The sequence below is a fragment of the Marmota marmota genome, unplaced genomic scaffold (assembly GCF_001458135.2).
Source record: "Marmota marmota marmota unplaced genomic scaffold, marMar, whole genome shotgun sequence".
NCBI lineage: Eukaryota > Metazoa > Chordata > Mammalia > Rodentia > Sciuridae > Marmota > Marmota marmota.
In genome coordinates this window covers 3769263-3784611 of record NW_026000102.1, presented here as the reverse complement: position 1 = coordinate 3784611, position 15349 = coordinate 3769263, and the positions used below count along the sequence as shown (strand labels likewise).

Here is a 15349-nt window from a genome sequence, read left to right as displayed (position 1 = left end):
GACCGGGCCGGAGGGACCCCGGCCAGGGAGGGGCCCGCGCAGGGGGCTCGAGCTGCTCGTGCCGCTTGTCACCTCGTGTTCTCCCCGGGGCTGGACCTCCGCGAGCGGAGAAGCGCGAACTTCTGTGAAATGCCGAGGAGGAAAGTGCCCCTGAGATGAGCGCGACCGGAGGTGGCGGGCTGTGGTGACTGGTCTTCCTGCAGCGCGGTGGCGGGGACCACGATGGGAGGTCCTTCCCTGCCGCCGACTGCAGAGTGAGAAGCCGGCGGCCGGCCGAGGGCTTTGGCGCGCCATGGACCCCCGTGAAGGCCTGGGAGCGCCCGGCGGCGACGCTCGCGAGTCCAGGGGCGCGGGGCGCGGAGGGACGCGGGGCCCGGGGGGCCGGCGGCAGGGAACGCGCGGCGAGAGCGGCCACAGGTGACGCCCCGCCCGTGCGCACCCCTGCCGTCTGCTGTCCCTCTGGAGCCCTTTTGATCTTGAGTTCTTAACCCCGGGAGAAAGTGCGGGGAGAGATCAGGGCGAAGGGATCTGGGATGCCGCAGACGGTGACTAGGGTACAGCAGAGCTGCAGAGTGTCCGAGAGGTCCCCTGAGGTCGGGCCAGGTGGGAAATAGGAGTGGAGAGTGACGTCTTCTGTCTCTTTGCCCGCAATCCCAGCATCTCGGGAGGTTGAGGCAGGATGGCGAGTTTGAGGCCAGCCCTGGAAACTCAGACCCTGTCTCAGAGAGGACTGGGTATGTGCTCCAGGGCGAAGCGTGCCTGGGTTCAATCCCCAGTGCCAAAAGGAAAAGAAAAAAAAGCATAAACAAATGAAAGTCGCTGTTCACAGTGACCCTGGAAAGTAATTTGTTGTCCCTGCATGTACAACATTGTTATTTCTCATTTTTTTAATATCTATTTTTTTAGTTGTAGTTGGACACAATACCTTTATTTTATTTATTTTTATGTGGTGCTGAGGATCGAGCCCAGGGCCTCGCACGTGCTAGGCGAATGCTCTACCGCTGAGCCACAACCCCAGCCCCTATTTCTCATTTTTTATCTTCCAGGGAACAAGATCGAAACAGAGTTTCAGAAGAACTTCTAATGGTTGTCCAAGAAATGAAAAAATACTTCCCAGCAGAGAGACGCAGTAAACCAAGCACCCTAGACGCCCTCAACTATGCCCTTCGCTGCGTGCGCAGTGTGCAAGGTAAACCGCTGCGGAGGATGTGCAGGCGCAGGTGCACCTTGGCCGTGAACAGGAGTCTTAGCTTTCTGTGTAAAATGTCTTGAGCACATCTAAGACTGATTTCATTAGTGTCTTAACTTTTCAAATTTGAAAGACCACGAGAGCTTATTTGGCTAACAGTTTAGTAGTATTATGCAATACTTTGCTGATCTGTTGCAAGAGAGAATTTAGGATAAGTACATTTTGAAAACTAACTTTTTAAACATTGTCTCCTGTGGAGGTCACATGAGAAAACACATTTGACTAAATACAATTTACCTTTTCCCGTCCTACCCATGCTTTGAAAATGCAGTCATGATATGCTAAGAATTTGCCAAATTAAAAACGAACAATTTTAAACACTTTTTCCTTTTTCTTTCTGACTTTTCTCCTCAGGGGATTTCATACAATCATATTCTCTTCAGCACAAAACTCTGTGCTTCATCTATAACCTGTAGCTTCAGAATGCTGAAGTAATGTTCTCACCATAAAAATTGCCTGTGTCTGAAGCTTTTTTAACTTGTTTTAGTATATTAAATGTATCTTGCTTCTTATGACCTAGAACAGGCGGAGTCATAAAATTCACAATTGTAAGTTTGCATAATTGTGAGTATTTTAGATATAAGCAGAATGCGACTTGATTTGAGGGAAATGCTCTTAAGGTGTTCTTTTCCTAATAAGCCTGCTTAGTAATGCTAAATGTAATTTCCTGAAGATACCATTGTCACTGGACTGTTTATTTCCCTGTGTTTCTTAGCAAACAGTGAATTTTTCCAGATTCACAATCTAAACAGAGCATCTGAGAGGGAAGTGACTGTGTACAGTCTGAAGGAGCTGGCCACTGTTGCTTCTGAACACACTTCTAAGAACACAGTAAGAATTTATGAATGTTCCCACGTCAACCTGGGTGACTTCTCCTAAGAAGCTTCTGTAGTTGTATATTTTTAAAAATATTGAGTGAAAGTTTCAAGAACCACAGTTTGAGGTAAACAGAGGAGAAACTGCTCAAAAGGCATGTGTGGCTTCTCTTGCCAGAGAACAGCCAAAAACCGAAGCAGTGTGTTGTGTACTGGGCAGTAGTTTCATTTGTTCACCAGCTGCTTCTATCCCCTTAGCATGCCTGAGTTTTCTTAAATTAAGAGGAAAAATGGAAGCTAATCCAAAATAAGGGCAAGGGTTAAAAAAAAGGAGAATAGAAGAAATCAGTGGAGTAGACAAAGGGGAATGAAGTGACGGCACAGGGAAGGGGTAGGGAAAGACAGCGGAATGAAACTGACCTAACTTTCCTAGGTACAAATATGAACATACCACCATCATGTACATCCATAAGACACTAACTTAAAAAAAAAAAAAATAGCCAGATGCGGTGGCACACGCCTGTAATACCAACAACTCAGGAGACTGAGGCAGGAGGATGGCAAGTTCAAAGCCAGCCTCAGCAATGGTGAGGCCCTAAGCAACTCAGTGAGACTGTCTCTAAATACAATACAAAAAAGGGCTGGGGATGTAGCCCAGTGGTCAAGTGCTCCTGAGTTCAATCCCCAGTATAGATCGGTAAAGGGGAAGGAAGAGAGGAGGGGAAAGGGGAAGTACTAGGGAATTAATTAGAACAAATTATATTCCAGGTTTTTATAATTATGTCAAAATGAATCCTATAGACTACAAAGAACCAATGAAAAAAGTCATACAGAGAGAACGCTTTTTATAAAAGAGGAAAAATAATAATGCCGCAGAGTAACTTCCTACTTTTTATTCTCATCTCCAGATTATTAATTTCTATTTGTATCATTCTTAGGTTCAATATCTACTACTTCAGGTTATTACATTGGGTTTTATAGAACAGATGAGTTGAGATGCTCTCATTTTTTGTGAAATTTTGGAAGATAATTTTTTTTTTGTCTTATTGACAGGGAAATAGGCCTCACATTTTGTTGATAGAATGATTACTTAATTTTATATTTAGACTTCGACATACTTGTAACTTAACGATTTTGTAACATTGTAAAATAAGCTCATATAAAAATAATTAAAAAGCTACTTTTTTGTAATAGAGCTTATTTTACCAACTAGTATGTGCATAATACTGTAGCAGGATATGTGAAGCTTTAAAAAAAAAAAAAGTTTAAGAAAACATTTTCCCTCTAAGATCTTTAAAATAAAGCTAAAGAGGAAAACATGATACTACAAATGGTGGCTGATCATAAACAAATCCTAATTGTGTCTAATGGATAATCAGAGCAGAGGTGCTGGGTGAGGCGTCTTCAGGGATACTTCCTGGGGGAGGCACAGAACTTGCTGAGAAGGCAGCAAATTCCCTGGGTATGAGGCATGGTTTCTGAAGAAGGACTCAGAAGCTTTTGTGCCACATGTATTTTGAGTCTGTGTAGAAGGAGCCAGTGTATTTTTTGGCATAGAAATCAAACCTTCAGCAGGTGAATTGCAGATTTTGTGATATTTTCTAAGAGGAATGCTGAAAGAAACTATTTTTGGCATTGTCTTGCCTTTTCAGGATTTGTATATGTTTTAGGTTATTGATTATAGTAGAAATCTAGAAGAAACTTTCCTTTCTGGGGGTATTTCCCATAAGTATCATAACATTTGCGTTTGTCTTAAATGGTTTCTCATAGGATACCTTTGTGGCCGTGTTTTCGTTTCTTTCTGGAAGGTTAGTGCACATATCTGAGCAGGCTGCTTTGATCCTGAATTGTAAGAAAGATTTCTTGAAGTCCTCTCACTTTGTTGACCTGCTTGCCCCTCAAGATGTGAGGGTGTTTTACACACACACTACCCGAGGTCAGCTTCCTTTCTGGAGCAGCTGGACCCAAAGAGGTAATGGGACCAATGTTGGGATGTGTTTCATGCCCCAAGATCAGTTTCATTTTTACAAAAATAGTGCAGAAATTAATGCATTACTTAGAATATGTGAACTATATCGTTTGTCTTATTTCTTTTCTTAAAATGTCAAAATATGATGAAACAGCTTTTGGGGGGTGGGGCACGTATCGGGAATTGAACTCGGGGACACTCAACCACTGAGCACATCGCCGGCCTTGTTTTCTTTAGAAACGGGGTCTACACTGAGTTGTCTAGCGCTTTGCTTTTTGCTGAGGCTGGCTTTCAACTTGCGATCCTCTTGTCTCAGCCTCCTGAGCCACTGAGATTACAAGCTGAAACAGCATTTTAAATGTTTCTAATAACACAAAGACCCAAGAAGTTGGTTTTCATTTAGTCAAGTTAGTTTCATAGATTATATATATATATATTTTTTTTTTAACAGGTTTTTTTAAAGAAAGAGAGAGAGAGAATTTTTTAATATTTATTATTTAGTTTTTGGTGGACACAACATCTTTGTATGTGGTGGTGCTGAGGATCGAACCCGGGCCGCACGCATGCCAGGCGAGCGCGCTACCGCTTGAGCCACATCCCCAGCCCCATAGATTATATATTAAAATATGATTTGATTACCAGCATACTATACAACAGTTTAGTTGCTACAAAACCTGTTTCCTTTAATAAAATTAAATGTTTTTCCTCTATGTTGATTTCATGATTTCCTTATCTAATGGATTTTACTTTAGAGATAAAACTGATAGTTAGCTCCCTTTTCCAGTTTTTCTTGCTTCCTCCTAAAAGTTTATGAATCTCATTACTTTCTTTTTTGAAATGCTTGTCTATCTGAACCGGGGATGTGTAGTCAGTTTTCCTTGTGACATTCAGTCCTGTGTGATCTTTAAATAATTCCTTTATTTTTTAAATCACTCTTTATAATATTTCATTTCTTTGTGAAGTGTCTCGAAGAGCTTACTCTCTGATTCCAAACCCTTTAATTATTAAAAAAAAATTAAATTTTAAAAATTGTGATTAAAAAATGTATAGCAGCTAGGTGTGATGGTTTATGCCTGTAATTCTAGCTGCTTGGGAGGCTGACACAGGTGAGTTAAACGCCAGCTTTAGCAACTTGGGCGCTAAGTTACTTAGCAAGACCCTGTCTCTAAATAAAATATCTTTTTTAAAAAAAGGGCTGGGTATGTGGTTCAGTGGCTAAGTGTCCCTGGGTTCAAGGTTCAATCCCCAGTACCAAAAAGAAAATAGAAAGAAAAAAAAAAAAAAACCAACAAAACTATAGCATTAAATTTGCCGCCTTAAATCAATTTTAAGTGTATAGACCAGTAATGTGAAATATATTTGCACTGTGTGAAACAGAACTATTTCATCTTTGTCAGTTAATATATATCTTTTCTGATTTTTTTAATCCAGTTCTTGGCCCAACGAGGAAAGGCCTTGCTTCTTTTTCCAGTTGTCACCTTTCTGCCATTTTTTTTTAAGTTGGACGCTATGCTTTTATTTTACTTTATTTTTATGTGGTGCTGAGGATCGAACTCAGGGCCTTGCACATGCTAGGCGAGTGCTCTACCGCTGAGCCACAGCCTCAGCCCCTCTGCCATCTTTTTTGAATATTTCTTCATAAGCTGTAGAAAACATGCCTAGCAGTCTTGCCTCCTAGCTCCATCATTTCTCCTTTTTGCATCTTTCAAAAGCATTGATTGCCTTTCTCTTCCTCATTCCTAATACACATTTTCATCTTTAAATATCCATGTTTGTTTCTTTCCCCTCATTAGTCATTTTTTCATAAACATCTATTCAGCAGTCACTGTGGACCAGGGAAAATTCTAGATGCTGGGGTCCAGCTAGGAACAGGACAGACACTCCAGAGTATTCTCTAGCTCCTGCACATTTTCCCTTCAGCACTGACGTGTGGTCCCTGTCCTGTCTTTTCAGCCTGATCATCTTTGTTGATTGAGACACGCTTCTTCCATGTAAAAAACAGTGTCTCCTGCAATTTTTGTCTTTGGTACCTCAAATTGACTTGTGCCATCATGATCTGATGCACATTATATTTCTTCCTGTGAATCTCAAGGATTCAAACTCATACTGAGAACAGTTGCTGAGCCCTACAACTGGATGGGCCCATGTTACCGCCTTCAGAACATAAGAGGACATAGGAAGTGATGTAGCCAGCTGTGGGCAGCCTTTGGTTTTGCATCAGAACATGTTTCTTCTTAAAACTGGTTCTGTATACCTCTCAGAAGGATCTGATTGCTATTTACTGCGAACACACTTCCAGAAACAAGAATTTACACTTGTAGCCTGGGTGTCTAATGCTTCATGGGCTCTGCCCACTGAGATTGCATATTCTGGCTCCCAGGATTCTGGAACTTGAGGTGAACACAGTTGGGTTCAGGAGCCTCGTGCAGTGTGTGATTGGTGAGCAAGTTCACATCACAGCAGAGGCTGATCCCCGATTCTCCTACAGTCCTCTCCGTGGAAGCAGAGATCAGCCTGATTCAGTATTTTGGTTCTTTGGGTTGTCACCATTTATGCTACCATCAGTTGTTTTATTTTGTTGGTTTTGTTTTTTAACTTCTCAAAGCTTTCCATGTTTTACTGCAGTGCACAAATGCCCCAAAAATATTTCCAGGGAGTTCTACCAGAGGAAATACAAATAGCAAACATTTGGGTAAAGGTTCAACCCCCTCATTTGACCCTAAGATAAGCAAATTTATTTCTAAATTGTAACCTTGTAAGTTAGTAGTCACTAAATTGACACAAACTGTTGGCATGAAGATCATGAGAAAGTATTACTGAGAGAAAGCATTAGTGACACTGTAAATCCGTATAGTCTCTAGAAATTAATTTCAGAATACATGAGATGGCGCTGGGATTGTAGCTCAGTGGTAGAGCACTTGGCTAGCATTTGTGAGGCACTGAGTTCAATCCACAGCCCCACATAAAAATAAATAAATAAAATGAAGGTATTGTGTCCATCTACAACTAAAAAATATGTATTTTTTTTAAAAAGGGTACCTGAGAATTGTAAAATGAACACATCATTTAACCTAGAACACAACTTTCAGAAACTTATCCAAGGAAAGAATTTAAAGTGAAGGGGAAAAAGTCAAAGAAATGTATATTTCATAGAGCTAAATGCTGAAACTGTTCTAAATTTCCAAGTATTGAGAACTGTCCAGACTATTACCACCAAAATAATGGTGTCAAAGGACGACTGTGGTGGCATTTGAAGTAGCGAATGTGGGCAGGCATGCAGCAATCACTAAGTCAGGTGCCCCCACTTGTCTGCCTGAGGGTTGCTGGGATAATACAAGGCCCTTCAGCCCAGGGAAAAGAGCCCTCTCTCAGTCAAAAGCTCATCTCTTTTTAAAAATAATCCTCAGTTGTTGGCTGGCAATAGTGTGAGACTGCTCATCTGAGGAGTGTGGCCCTTGGGATGAGAAACTGACGCTTTATCTCTGTTTCCAGCATCGCAGTACGAATATGCTCCAGTGAAGCCCTTTTTCTGCAGGATCCGGTAAGTGGACAGGCTGGGGAGGCCAGAATGCACCTGATGCTCTGGTTTGTATTTAGCACTTATTTTGGTTCTTTTATATTCAGCCAGATTCTGTTGTAGATTAAAAAAAAAAAAAATAGATGTGGTTGCCATGAGGAATTTGCATTTGTATTAAAAAGAGACATGCTCAGGAATAAACAAGACAGTAATGCAGTGGGCAAAGTCAGAAAGCTAACTATCCACCCCAGTGGCATGTGGGGGTCAGTGGGTAGGAAGAACATTTTTTGTTTTTTAAATATTTATTTTTCAGTTGTAGTTGGACACAGTACCTTTATTATATTTATTTATTTATTCTTATGTGGTGCTGAGGATCGAACCCAGAGCCTCACACCTGCTAGGTGAGCGCTCCTCCCCTGAGCCACAACCCCAGCCACAGGAAGAACGTTTTGAAATGACCATTATTTAGTGCACTTTTTGGTCTGCTTTTTATCTTTTAGTCACATTTAAAAATTTTTTTCCCTACTCGGCTGTACTTGAATTTTTAAATTTTTGAAGTTTTTCCTCCATCCCCCTCCCCCATGGGGCTAGGGATTGAACCTAGGGACACTCTACCATTGAGTACATCCTCAACCCTTTTTATTTTTTATTTTGAGATAGGAGCTCACTAAGTTGCAGAGGCTGGCCTCAAACTTACAATTCTCCTGTCTCAGCCTCCCAAGTCTCTGCTGCACCACTATACCCCATTTAAATAGCTTTAAGAAAGCAAGGTATTTATACTTGTGAGAAGGATTTAAAAAATCCAGAGATGGTGAACTAGAAGAAAATAGACCATAAGATTAATGGTAGTTTATTTCTTACAGAGTTTACTTTCATAATAGAAAGGGAAAATATTTTAAGATGGCATCGTGATTAAAGCTATAACTGCTGTAGATAGTTAGAGAGAAACCCATGTAATTGGTTAATGATATCACCCATGGATTTGGGGGCCTGCGCTGGTAGGATCTGAATGCAAGGAGGGGTGAGCCTAGGAAGGGCAAGCAGGGAGGCCTGTGCTGCTGCCCACCAACAGCCCAGGCCCCCAGGAAATACCCTGTGGGTTCATCAGCTTAATGACTGTGTTTAGGTTCAACTTCTGAGCAGGCATGATTATAGTACTGGGGTCAAAACGCTTGCCCTTGTGTACTTGAGTTCTGTAGTGGGGACCAATAACATGTAAATGTGTGTGTCCCTGGCAGTAAATTCTTTATAGAGACTAACTCAGCAGAAGGGAATTCTGGGAAGTGAAGAGATTGCCCTTGTATTTCAGGCTTCCTTGGTCCATTTTCTGTTGCTATTTAGAGTACCTGAGGCTGGAAAATTTATAAAGGAGAAAGGTTTATTTGTGTCCAAGTTCTGAAGTCCAGAGCATGACACCAGCATCTGCTGGGCCTCTGGTAAGGGCCTCATGATGCAGGCAGGCTGGCATGTGCCAAGAGAAGGGGCCAGGGAACCAGATGGCAGATCAACCCACTCTCACTGAAACTGCCCACTCCCACAGGAACGACACCGACCCTTCCTGGGGGTGGTCCCATGACCCTAAACCCCTTGAAGCCCCGCTACCTCTCAGTACCTTGCACTGGCATTTAGCACTTTGGTGGTGACAAGCCATACCCAGACGGTGGCAAGAGTAATCAAGGAACTCTCCTTTTAAGAAGCCTGATTGCAGCCAGAGACCGGAGGAGGTGAGGTAGTGAGCCATACGGGAATGGAGGGCCGAGAAGTGTCTGAGGAAGCTGCTCCTGGCAGAGGGTGCAGCCTGGCACCGCCTTGGCGGGGGGCGGGCAGCAGGGAATCTGCCTGGCTGAGGCCAAGGAAGGACCAAGATGCGGGGAGCAGCTTTTGAATGGAGTAAGTTTTGTTCAGGGTCATCACTTGTTTCAAAAACCTTTTACTTTGGGAGTTTTCTAACATAACAGAAAAGTAAAGAATCAATATGTAATCACCCAACTTTAATAACCTTAACCCGTGACCAGCGTACTATCACCAATTCCTCGGCTCCTCTTCCCCGAGTTATTTTGGAGCGAATCTCAGCTATCGTGTTATTTCCTCAAAGGTTTTTTCAGAATGTTTGTTCCCGTTCATCTTTGTGATGCTCAAATTGCCCATTTCAGCAGTAGGAAACCCTTCAGGGTGGTTCCTGTGACCTTGAGAGGGTGCCCGTGAAGTCTTCAGTGACCTCCTTTCTTTCAGGCATGTGATGTCCCAGAGTTGCAGTCAGTCATTTCCCTGGGAATCCCCAGTTCCTGTGGGAAGTGGCATGAAAGCTCTGGAGACTGACTCTGGGTAGTAGGCATGGCTGCTACAGGGTTTTCACTGCTCCAGGAATTTCAGTGCACAGAGCCAGACAGCTTTGGGTTTTGGAAAGGAAGCATAGTTTACATTACCAAGGGTTGTGTTGGCTGCTGTGTTGGCGGTACTGTGAAGGGGCAGAGGCAGGGAGAGTGGTGCAAGGCTGCCTGTCCGTAGTGCCAGGCCAGCATGGCAGTGCACAGCAGCCTTCGTGTGGGATTATCGCCAGGATTTACGAAAGGATTCAGTTTGGGGTGTGAGGTGAAAAGGGGGCAAGGATGACAGCAGAGTTTTCAGCTGGAGTTACTTACTGAGGTGGAGGAAGTTGTAGGAGAAGCAGCTTCCTGGAGAGAGGCAGGAAGGCAAGTTAAGTTTGAGATCTGAGCTGAGACATGAGTCTTGTTCAAGGGAAGTGTCCAGCCCAGAGGTGGGTCCTAGGTCATCAGCATGTCAGTGGCATGAGAACCCTTGGGCTGAGGAGCCTGGGAAGCCCATCGTGGAACGGAGGGAAGAGTAGGAGGGAATCCAGGAACCCCTGTGTGGCCACCTGCTGCAGGGCAGGAGGAGGAGGAGGAGGAGGGGTCCTAGGAACAGGGAAGAGAGGGGAGAGCCAGTGGGGAGTGTGTGTTGGGCTCATGTCTGGCAGCACTGAGACCGGCTTGGGATTAGTGTCAGGACCGGGATGGTGTGGAGTAGAGGTGTGGTTAGTACAGTGGAGTGTGGGAGTCGGACCTCGGTCATATGGACTCTTAAGGGATGGTGGCACATCCTAGTGAAAATGTCCCCTGAGCAGCTGGGGTGAAATCCTTGTACTGGTCACTCAGAGCCAGACACTACCCCTATCCCAGATCTTCGTGAGAATCAGGAGGAGGCACATGCTCAAGGCCAGGGCTGGGCAGGGGCTGGATTTCAGACCCGACTTCTCCTTTCCTCCTCAGGCAGCATCTTGAAGGACTAGAGTGCCCGACTGTCCAGCTGAAGCTGTGAGACTAAATTAGTTCTTGGAAAGAAGAAGTGGCAAGGGACAACTGAGAGTTGGCTTTGGGACATGACCACAGAGAACCAGTTCTCTGTTTGGTGGCACTTGAGGTAGACCCATAAGATAGGCCTCCTTATGGCAGAAGTGGAAGAGTCAGCCTGGGCATTTGGGGCACAGAGGTCAGGAGAAAATCATGCAGTGTCTGTTCTGCTTTTATTCTCATGGTGATATAAGCAGTTCTCCATAAAACCTTTTATTCAATGAATAGTGGACGAGTAGTATTGCCTGGATATTGAAATTTCAAACTAACCTTGCCCTGCTATGGAAAACAAGCTGTTTAAACATCTTAGATTTGATCGTGTCTGGGAATTCCCCATGGGGCCATTCCCAGAGGGCACCAGGGCCAGCACTAACCACCTTCCATCTCTTCAGTGGAGGTGGAGGCAGAGAGCACGAGAAGCATTACTCCCCGTTCCGGATCATCCCCTATTTGGTTCATGTACATAGCTCTACCCAACCAGAATCAGAACCTTGCTGTCTAACGCTGGTTGAGAAGATTCACTCTGGTTATGAAGGTAAGTCAGGAGGACCTGCCTTTAGATGAGATGCAGAAATGCCACCAATCAGATAGGAACACAGCGAAGCCTGTTCACTGCAGCCCTAGGGCAGAAAGATGCTTTTTTTTTAGGAGTTGGGCTCCTGGACTCTGAGCATACTTGTCAGCTTTTACTGACCTTGACTTCCGGAGCAGCCATCTTCGCTGACAGCCTGGCCTCACAATCTTAGCTTGGGACTTCAGACAGATCCATGGTCCTCCAGTCCCTTCTCTGCTGGTGACCCATTCTATAGGGCTTTTTGATTCTGTCTGTGTGGAATTTGAGCACTGAAACTGATGCATAGAGAGGCCACAGGAGTGAATGCATTTTTTTTTTTTTTTTGTGAGGGGTTGCTGGGGATTGAATCCAGGGCCTTATACTTGCGGGACAAGCACTCTACCAACTGAGCTATACCCCCAGCCCCTGGAATGTATGTTTTTAAAAAACTCTTTTGAAACTTGAGCAAGCAGAGCCATGTTTCTAAACTCACGTGCCAGTGCTCAGGCAGCTCTGGGTGCTGTGGCAGTCACTGCCATTCTGATGTAGCATGCTCGCCTGCACGAACTCACAAACCTGCAGAGCTGTGGTGACAGTAGGGTCAGCCCAAAACTTATTCACACTTAAAAAATAAGACAGGATTCTAATAAAAATAAAAGCTCATTTTACACATTCATGCTTTTTTTTTTTTTTTTTAGTTGTAGATGGACACAATACCTTCATTTTACTTGTTTATTTTTATGTGGTGCCAGGGATCGAACTCAGTGCCTCATGCATACTAGGCAAGTGCTCTGCCACTGAGCCACAACTCCAGCCCCATCATGCTTAAGAGATACTAAACACTGCAGTACGCCTGGCAGGCAACACAGGAAGAACCCAGCTAGCAGGATGATGATGGAGTGGTGCATGTTTTAGTGTCTTCAGTGGCTCCAACTTCTGCCTCCATGTTAGGTTTCTTGCAAAAGAAATCCCACCTGAGCAAATGTGGTGCTATAGATGCTCAGATTGTTCCCTAGTGTATCATCTCTTTGTTTTTTAAATCACATGTTGGAGCAAAACTGACAGTAGTGATTTTTTTTTTTTTTAATATTTATTTAGTTAGTTGTAGTTGGACACAATACCTTTATTTGGGCCTCGGATGTGCTAGGTGAGCACTCTACCACTGAGCCATACCCCAGCCCGACAGTACTGATTTTATTATGCAAAGACCGTCCATGTACTAAGTAAATTTCAGATACTTTTGTTGTTGAGTTGTCTGCAACCACTAACTAGCACTAAACTTTTCATTTACTTCTGCTTTAACCACTAGATTATTTGTGATGAAAACAGACTATTGAGTGGGCACAGAATTTTTCTTCAAAGTTATCCTTAGTGAATGTCACACTTGGTTTGATTAAGATGTAGTTAATGAAAATTCTTATCATTTGTCTGTAGCTTTGGCTGCTGGAAGGCCTGGACCCCAAGGGAGATTTCCACTATTTCATATAGTGATGTTAGTTCCTTTTTTTTTTTTTTTTTTTAATTTTATTATTAGTTGTTCAAAACATTACATAGTTCTCGACATATCATATTTCATACATATTTCAAATATGTTAGTTCCTTTTTAATATGTTAAGCAGTAGTTAAGTGGATTTAATTAGCCATTGCCTTTAAATGGGTCTTTCTGTTTTCTCCTAGCTCCTCGAATCCCAGTGGATAAAAGAATTTTTACCACAACACACACCCCAGGGTGTGTGTTTCTTGAAATAGATGAAAGGTAAGAATTTCTTTAAATCTATAAGAAATTTGTTCCTGAAAATGTATTAAATATGAGAAAAAGTTTACATCAGGTTTGCATGCTCTTCTACATTGTGAAACTGCAGTCCATCCCTTTGCCCACAAGATTGTTGTTAGTTAGGTTGGAATTTATTTGTGTTGTCTGATTTTTAACATAAACACTTGATATATTTCTAAAAGTGATTTACAAGAGACCATATTAGATTTCATGATGCTTTAGGTGGCCGGTCAGTCCTTCTTCGCAGAAGCACACAGTGAACCTGGGAGCCAGTTTACCAGTAATACCCATGATGGACAAGTGTTCCTCAAATCAGTTTATGAAGTGGGGGAAAAGTTGTTGTTTTTTTTTTTTTTTAAGAGAATTTATTTAAAGAATTTTTCTTTATTTTGAATTTAAGTCATTCCTTCTTTCTTTGAGGAGGGTGTTTAGATAGTTTTTGTTATTTAAAGAATAGTAATGGTAGATATTAATAATTGCTTATCACTGATTTTCAATATCTTTATTTGGAAGTATTAAAGATTGATATTATATTTGTAACTGCCATTTGCCCTCACATTTATTTTTGAATTTTAATTTTTAAAGAAATTTGAAAATCTGGGAATCCATGCTGTTCCACACATAGTGTAAAGTAAAAATGACAAAAACTTGGGCATAATAATGATAAGTATTAATTTTGATTTTTAAAAAGCTTAACGTTTTTTTTTTTAAAGAGAGAGAGAATTTTAATATTTATTTTTTAGTTTTCGGCGGACACAACATCTTTGTTTGTATGTGGTGCTAAGGATCGAACCCGGGCCACACGAATGCCAGGCGAGCGCGCTACCGCTTGAGCCTCATCCCCAGCCCCCCCCCAAAAAGCTTAACATTTGAAAATGGGTTTATTAATTATAGTTACCCTGAAACCAAACAGTAATTAATGAAATACTTTGTATAATATATTCTGTGTAAAGTTAGAAAATCGAAGGCTAATTCTGTAAATAGCTTGAATTTATTGCATTAGAAAATGTTTTTGGAAATAGTCATGAAGTCAGCTTTTTCTAGGGCAGTTTTACTCTTATCATAACAGTTTTCCCATGAATGTGTTAAGTGTCCTAAAAGTGTTTCTGTGTCTACTTCATATCATCTTTTGTATTTAAGTATTCTTAAGCATGCTATGTTAATCAGCTTTCTGTTACTGTGACAAAATATTCGAGATAATCAACTTGTAAGGAGGAAAGTTTTATTTGGCTCACAGTTTCAGAAGTTTCAGTCCATGGCTGGTTGGCTTCATTGCCTTTGCATCTGTGGCCAGACAGAACATCCCTGCAGGAGCATGGGGTGGAGCAAAGCTGTGGCCAGGAAGCAGAAAGAGAAAGCGCAAGGGGCCAGGGTCCCCAGTAACCTGACTTCCTTCCACTAGACCCTCCACACTGAAGGTCTCAACATGTGCATGGGCCAGGGGCCAAGCCTTTAATGTGGGCTTTTGGAAACATTCAAGATCTAAATTATAACAACACTGTATAAATTTGTAACCTGCTTTATTCATTTAAAATTATCAGCATCTATGTTATGATTTTTTTTTTTTTTTTAATGGAAACATAATGGGCATCAGACTCTTTCTGAAGAACTTGCTGGAAACAGATGCCTGGTCTTACCAGGTCTGTCTTCTGGCTCATTCTATGTGTGTTTGTGATGCAGCTTCTCTATTGACACCAACATTTACTGGATCATAAGACCATTTCCCCTCAGTGCAGCCACTTACTTTGTTGCTTTTATAAATCGTTTCATGAGCTTGGCGCAGCGGCGCGCCCGGCGGGTGGGCTGCTGAGGCGGTGGCCCCAGTGCAAGGGGCGCCCCCCATGTGTGCCCGCCATCCCGGAGGTGGGGGTAGCTTGGTGGCTGCGGTGGACCGAGAGGGCCAGCGTGAAAGCTCACTACCCATATAATGGATTTTATAGTTCAGATTGTTTTATTCTGGATTTCATGGTAACAAAACAGGAAGTATACTTAATTTCTCATTTCTACAAGTAGTCATGACTACTGAGAAAACAATTTTTTTAAACTACAGCAGAATTCATCTTGGTACCTTTTATGGAAATCCTGATTTTGTTTTTGATTTTGATAACCTTTTGCTAAAGGT

The 15349-nt window shown here is 42.5% G+C and overlaps 1 protein-coding gene across 22 annotated transcripts in view; it reads left to right on the top strand.

Moving 5' to 3' along the window:
* Positions 1 to 14: 14 nt before the first annotated feature.
* Per3 (period circadian regulator 3) overlaps positions 15 to 15349 on the top strand; it is a 70233-nt gene continuing 54898 nt past the window's right edge. For 19 of the 22 annotated variants that reach the window (XM_048783695.1, XM_048783693.1, XM_048783684.1 and 16 more), the window contains exons 1-7: positions 15 to 417; positions 1047 to 1189; positions 1965 to 2080; positions 3835 to 4036; positions 7526 to 7574; positions 11293 to 11435; positions 13131 to 13209. In XM_048783695.1, the coding sequence (XP_048639652.1) occupies positions 293 to 417; positions 1047 to 1189; positions 1965 to 2080; positions 3835 to 4036; positions 7526 to 7574; positions 11293 to 11435; positions 13131 to 13209 (857 nt within the window). In that variant the 5' untranslated portion in view covers positions 15 to 292. The other 3 variants (XM_048783704.1, XM_048783703.1, XM_048783705.1) reach the window with 3 other exon arrangements.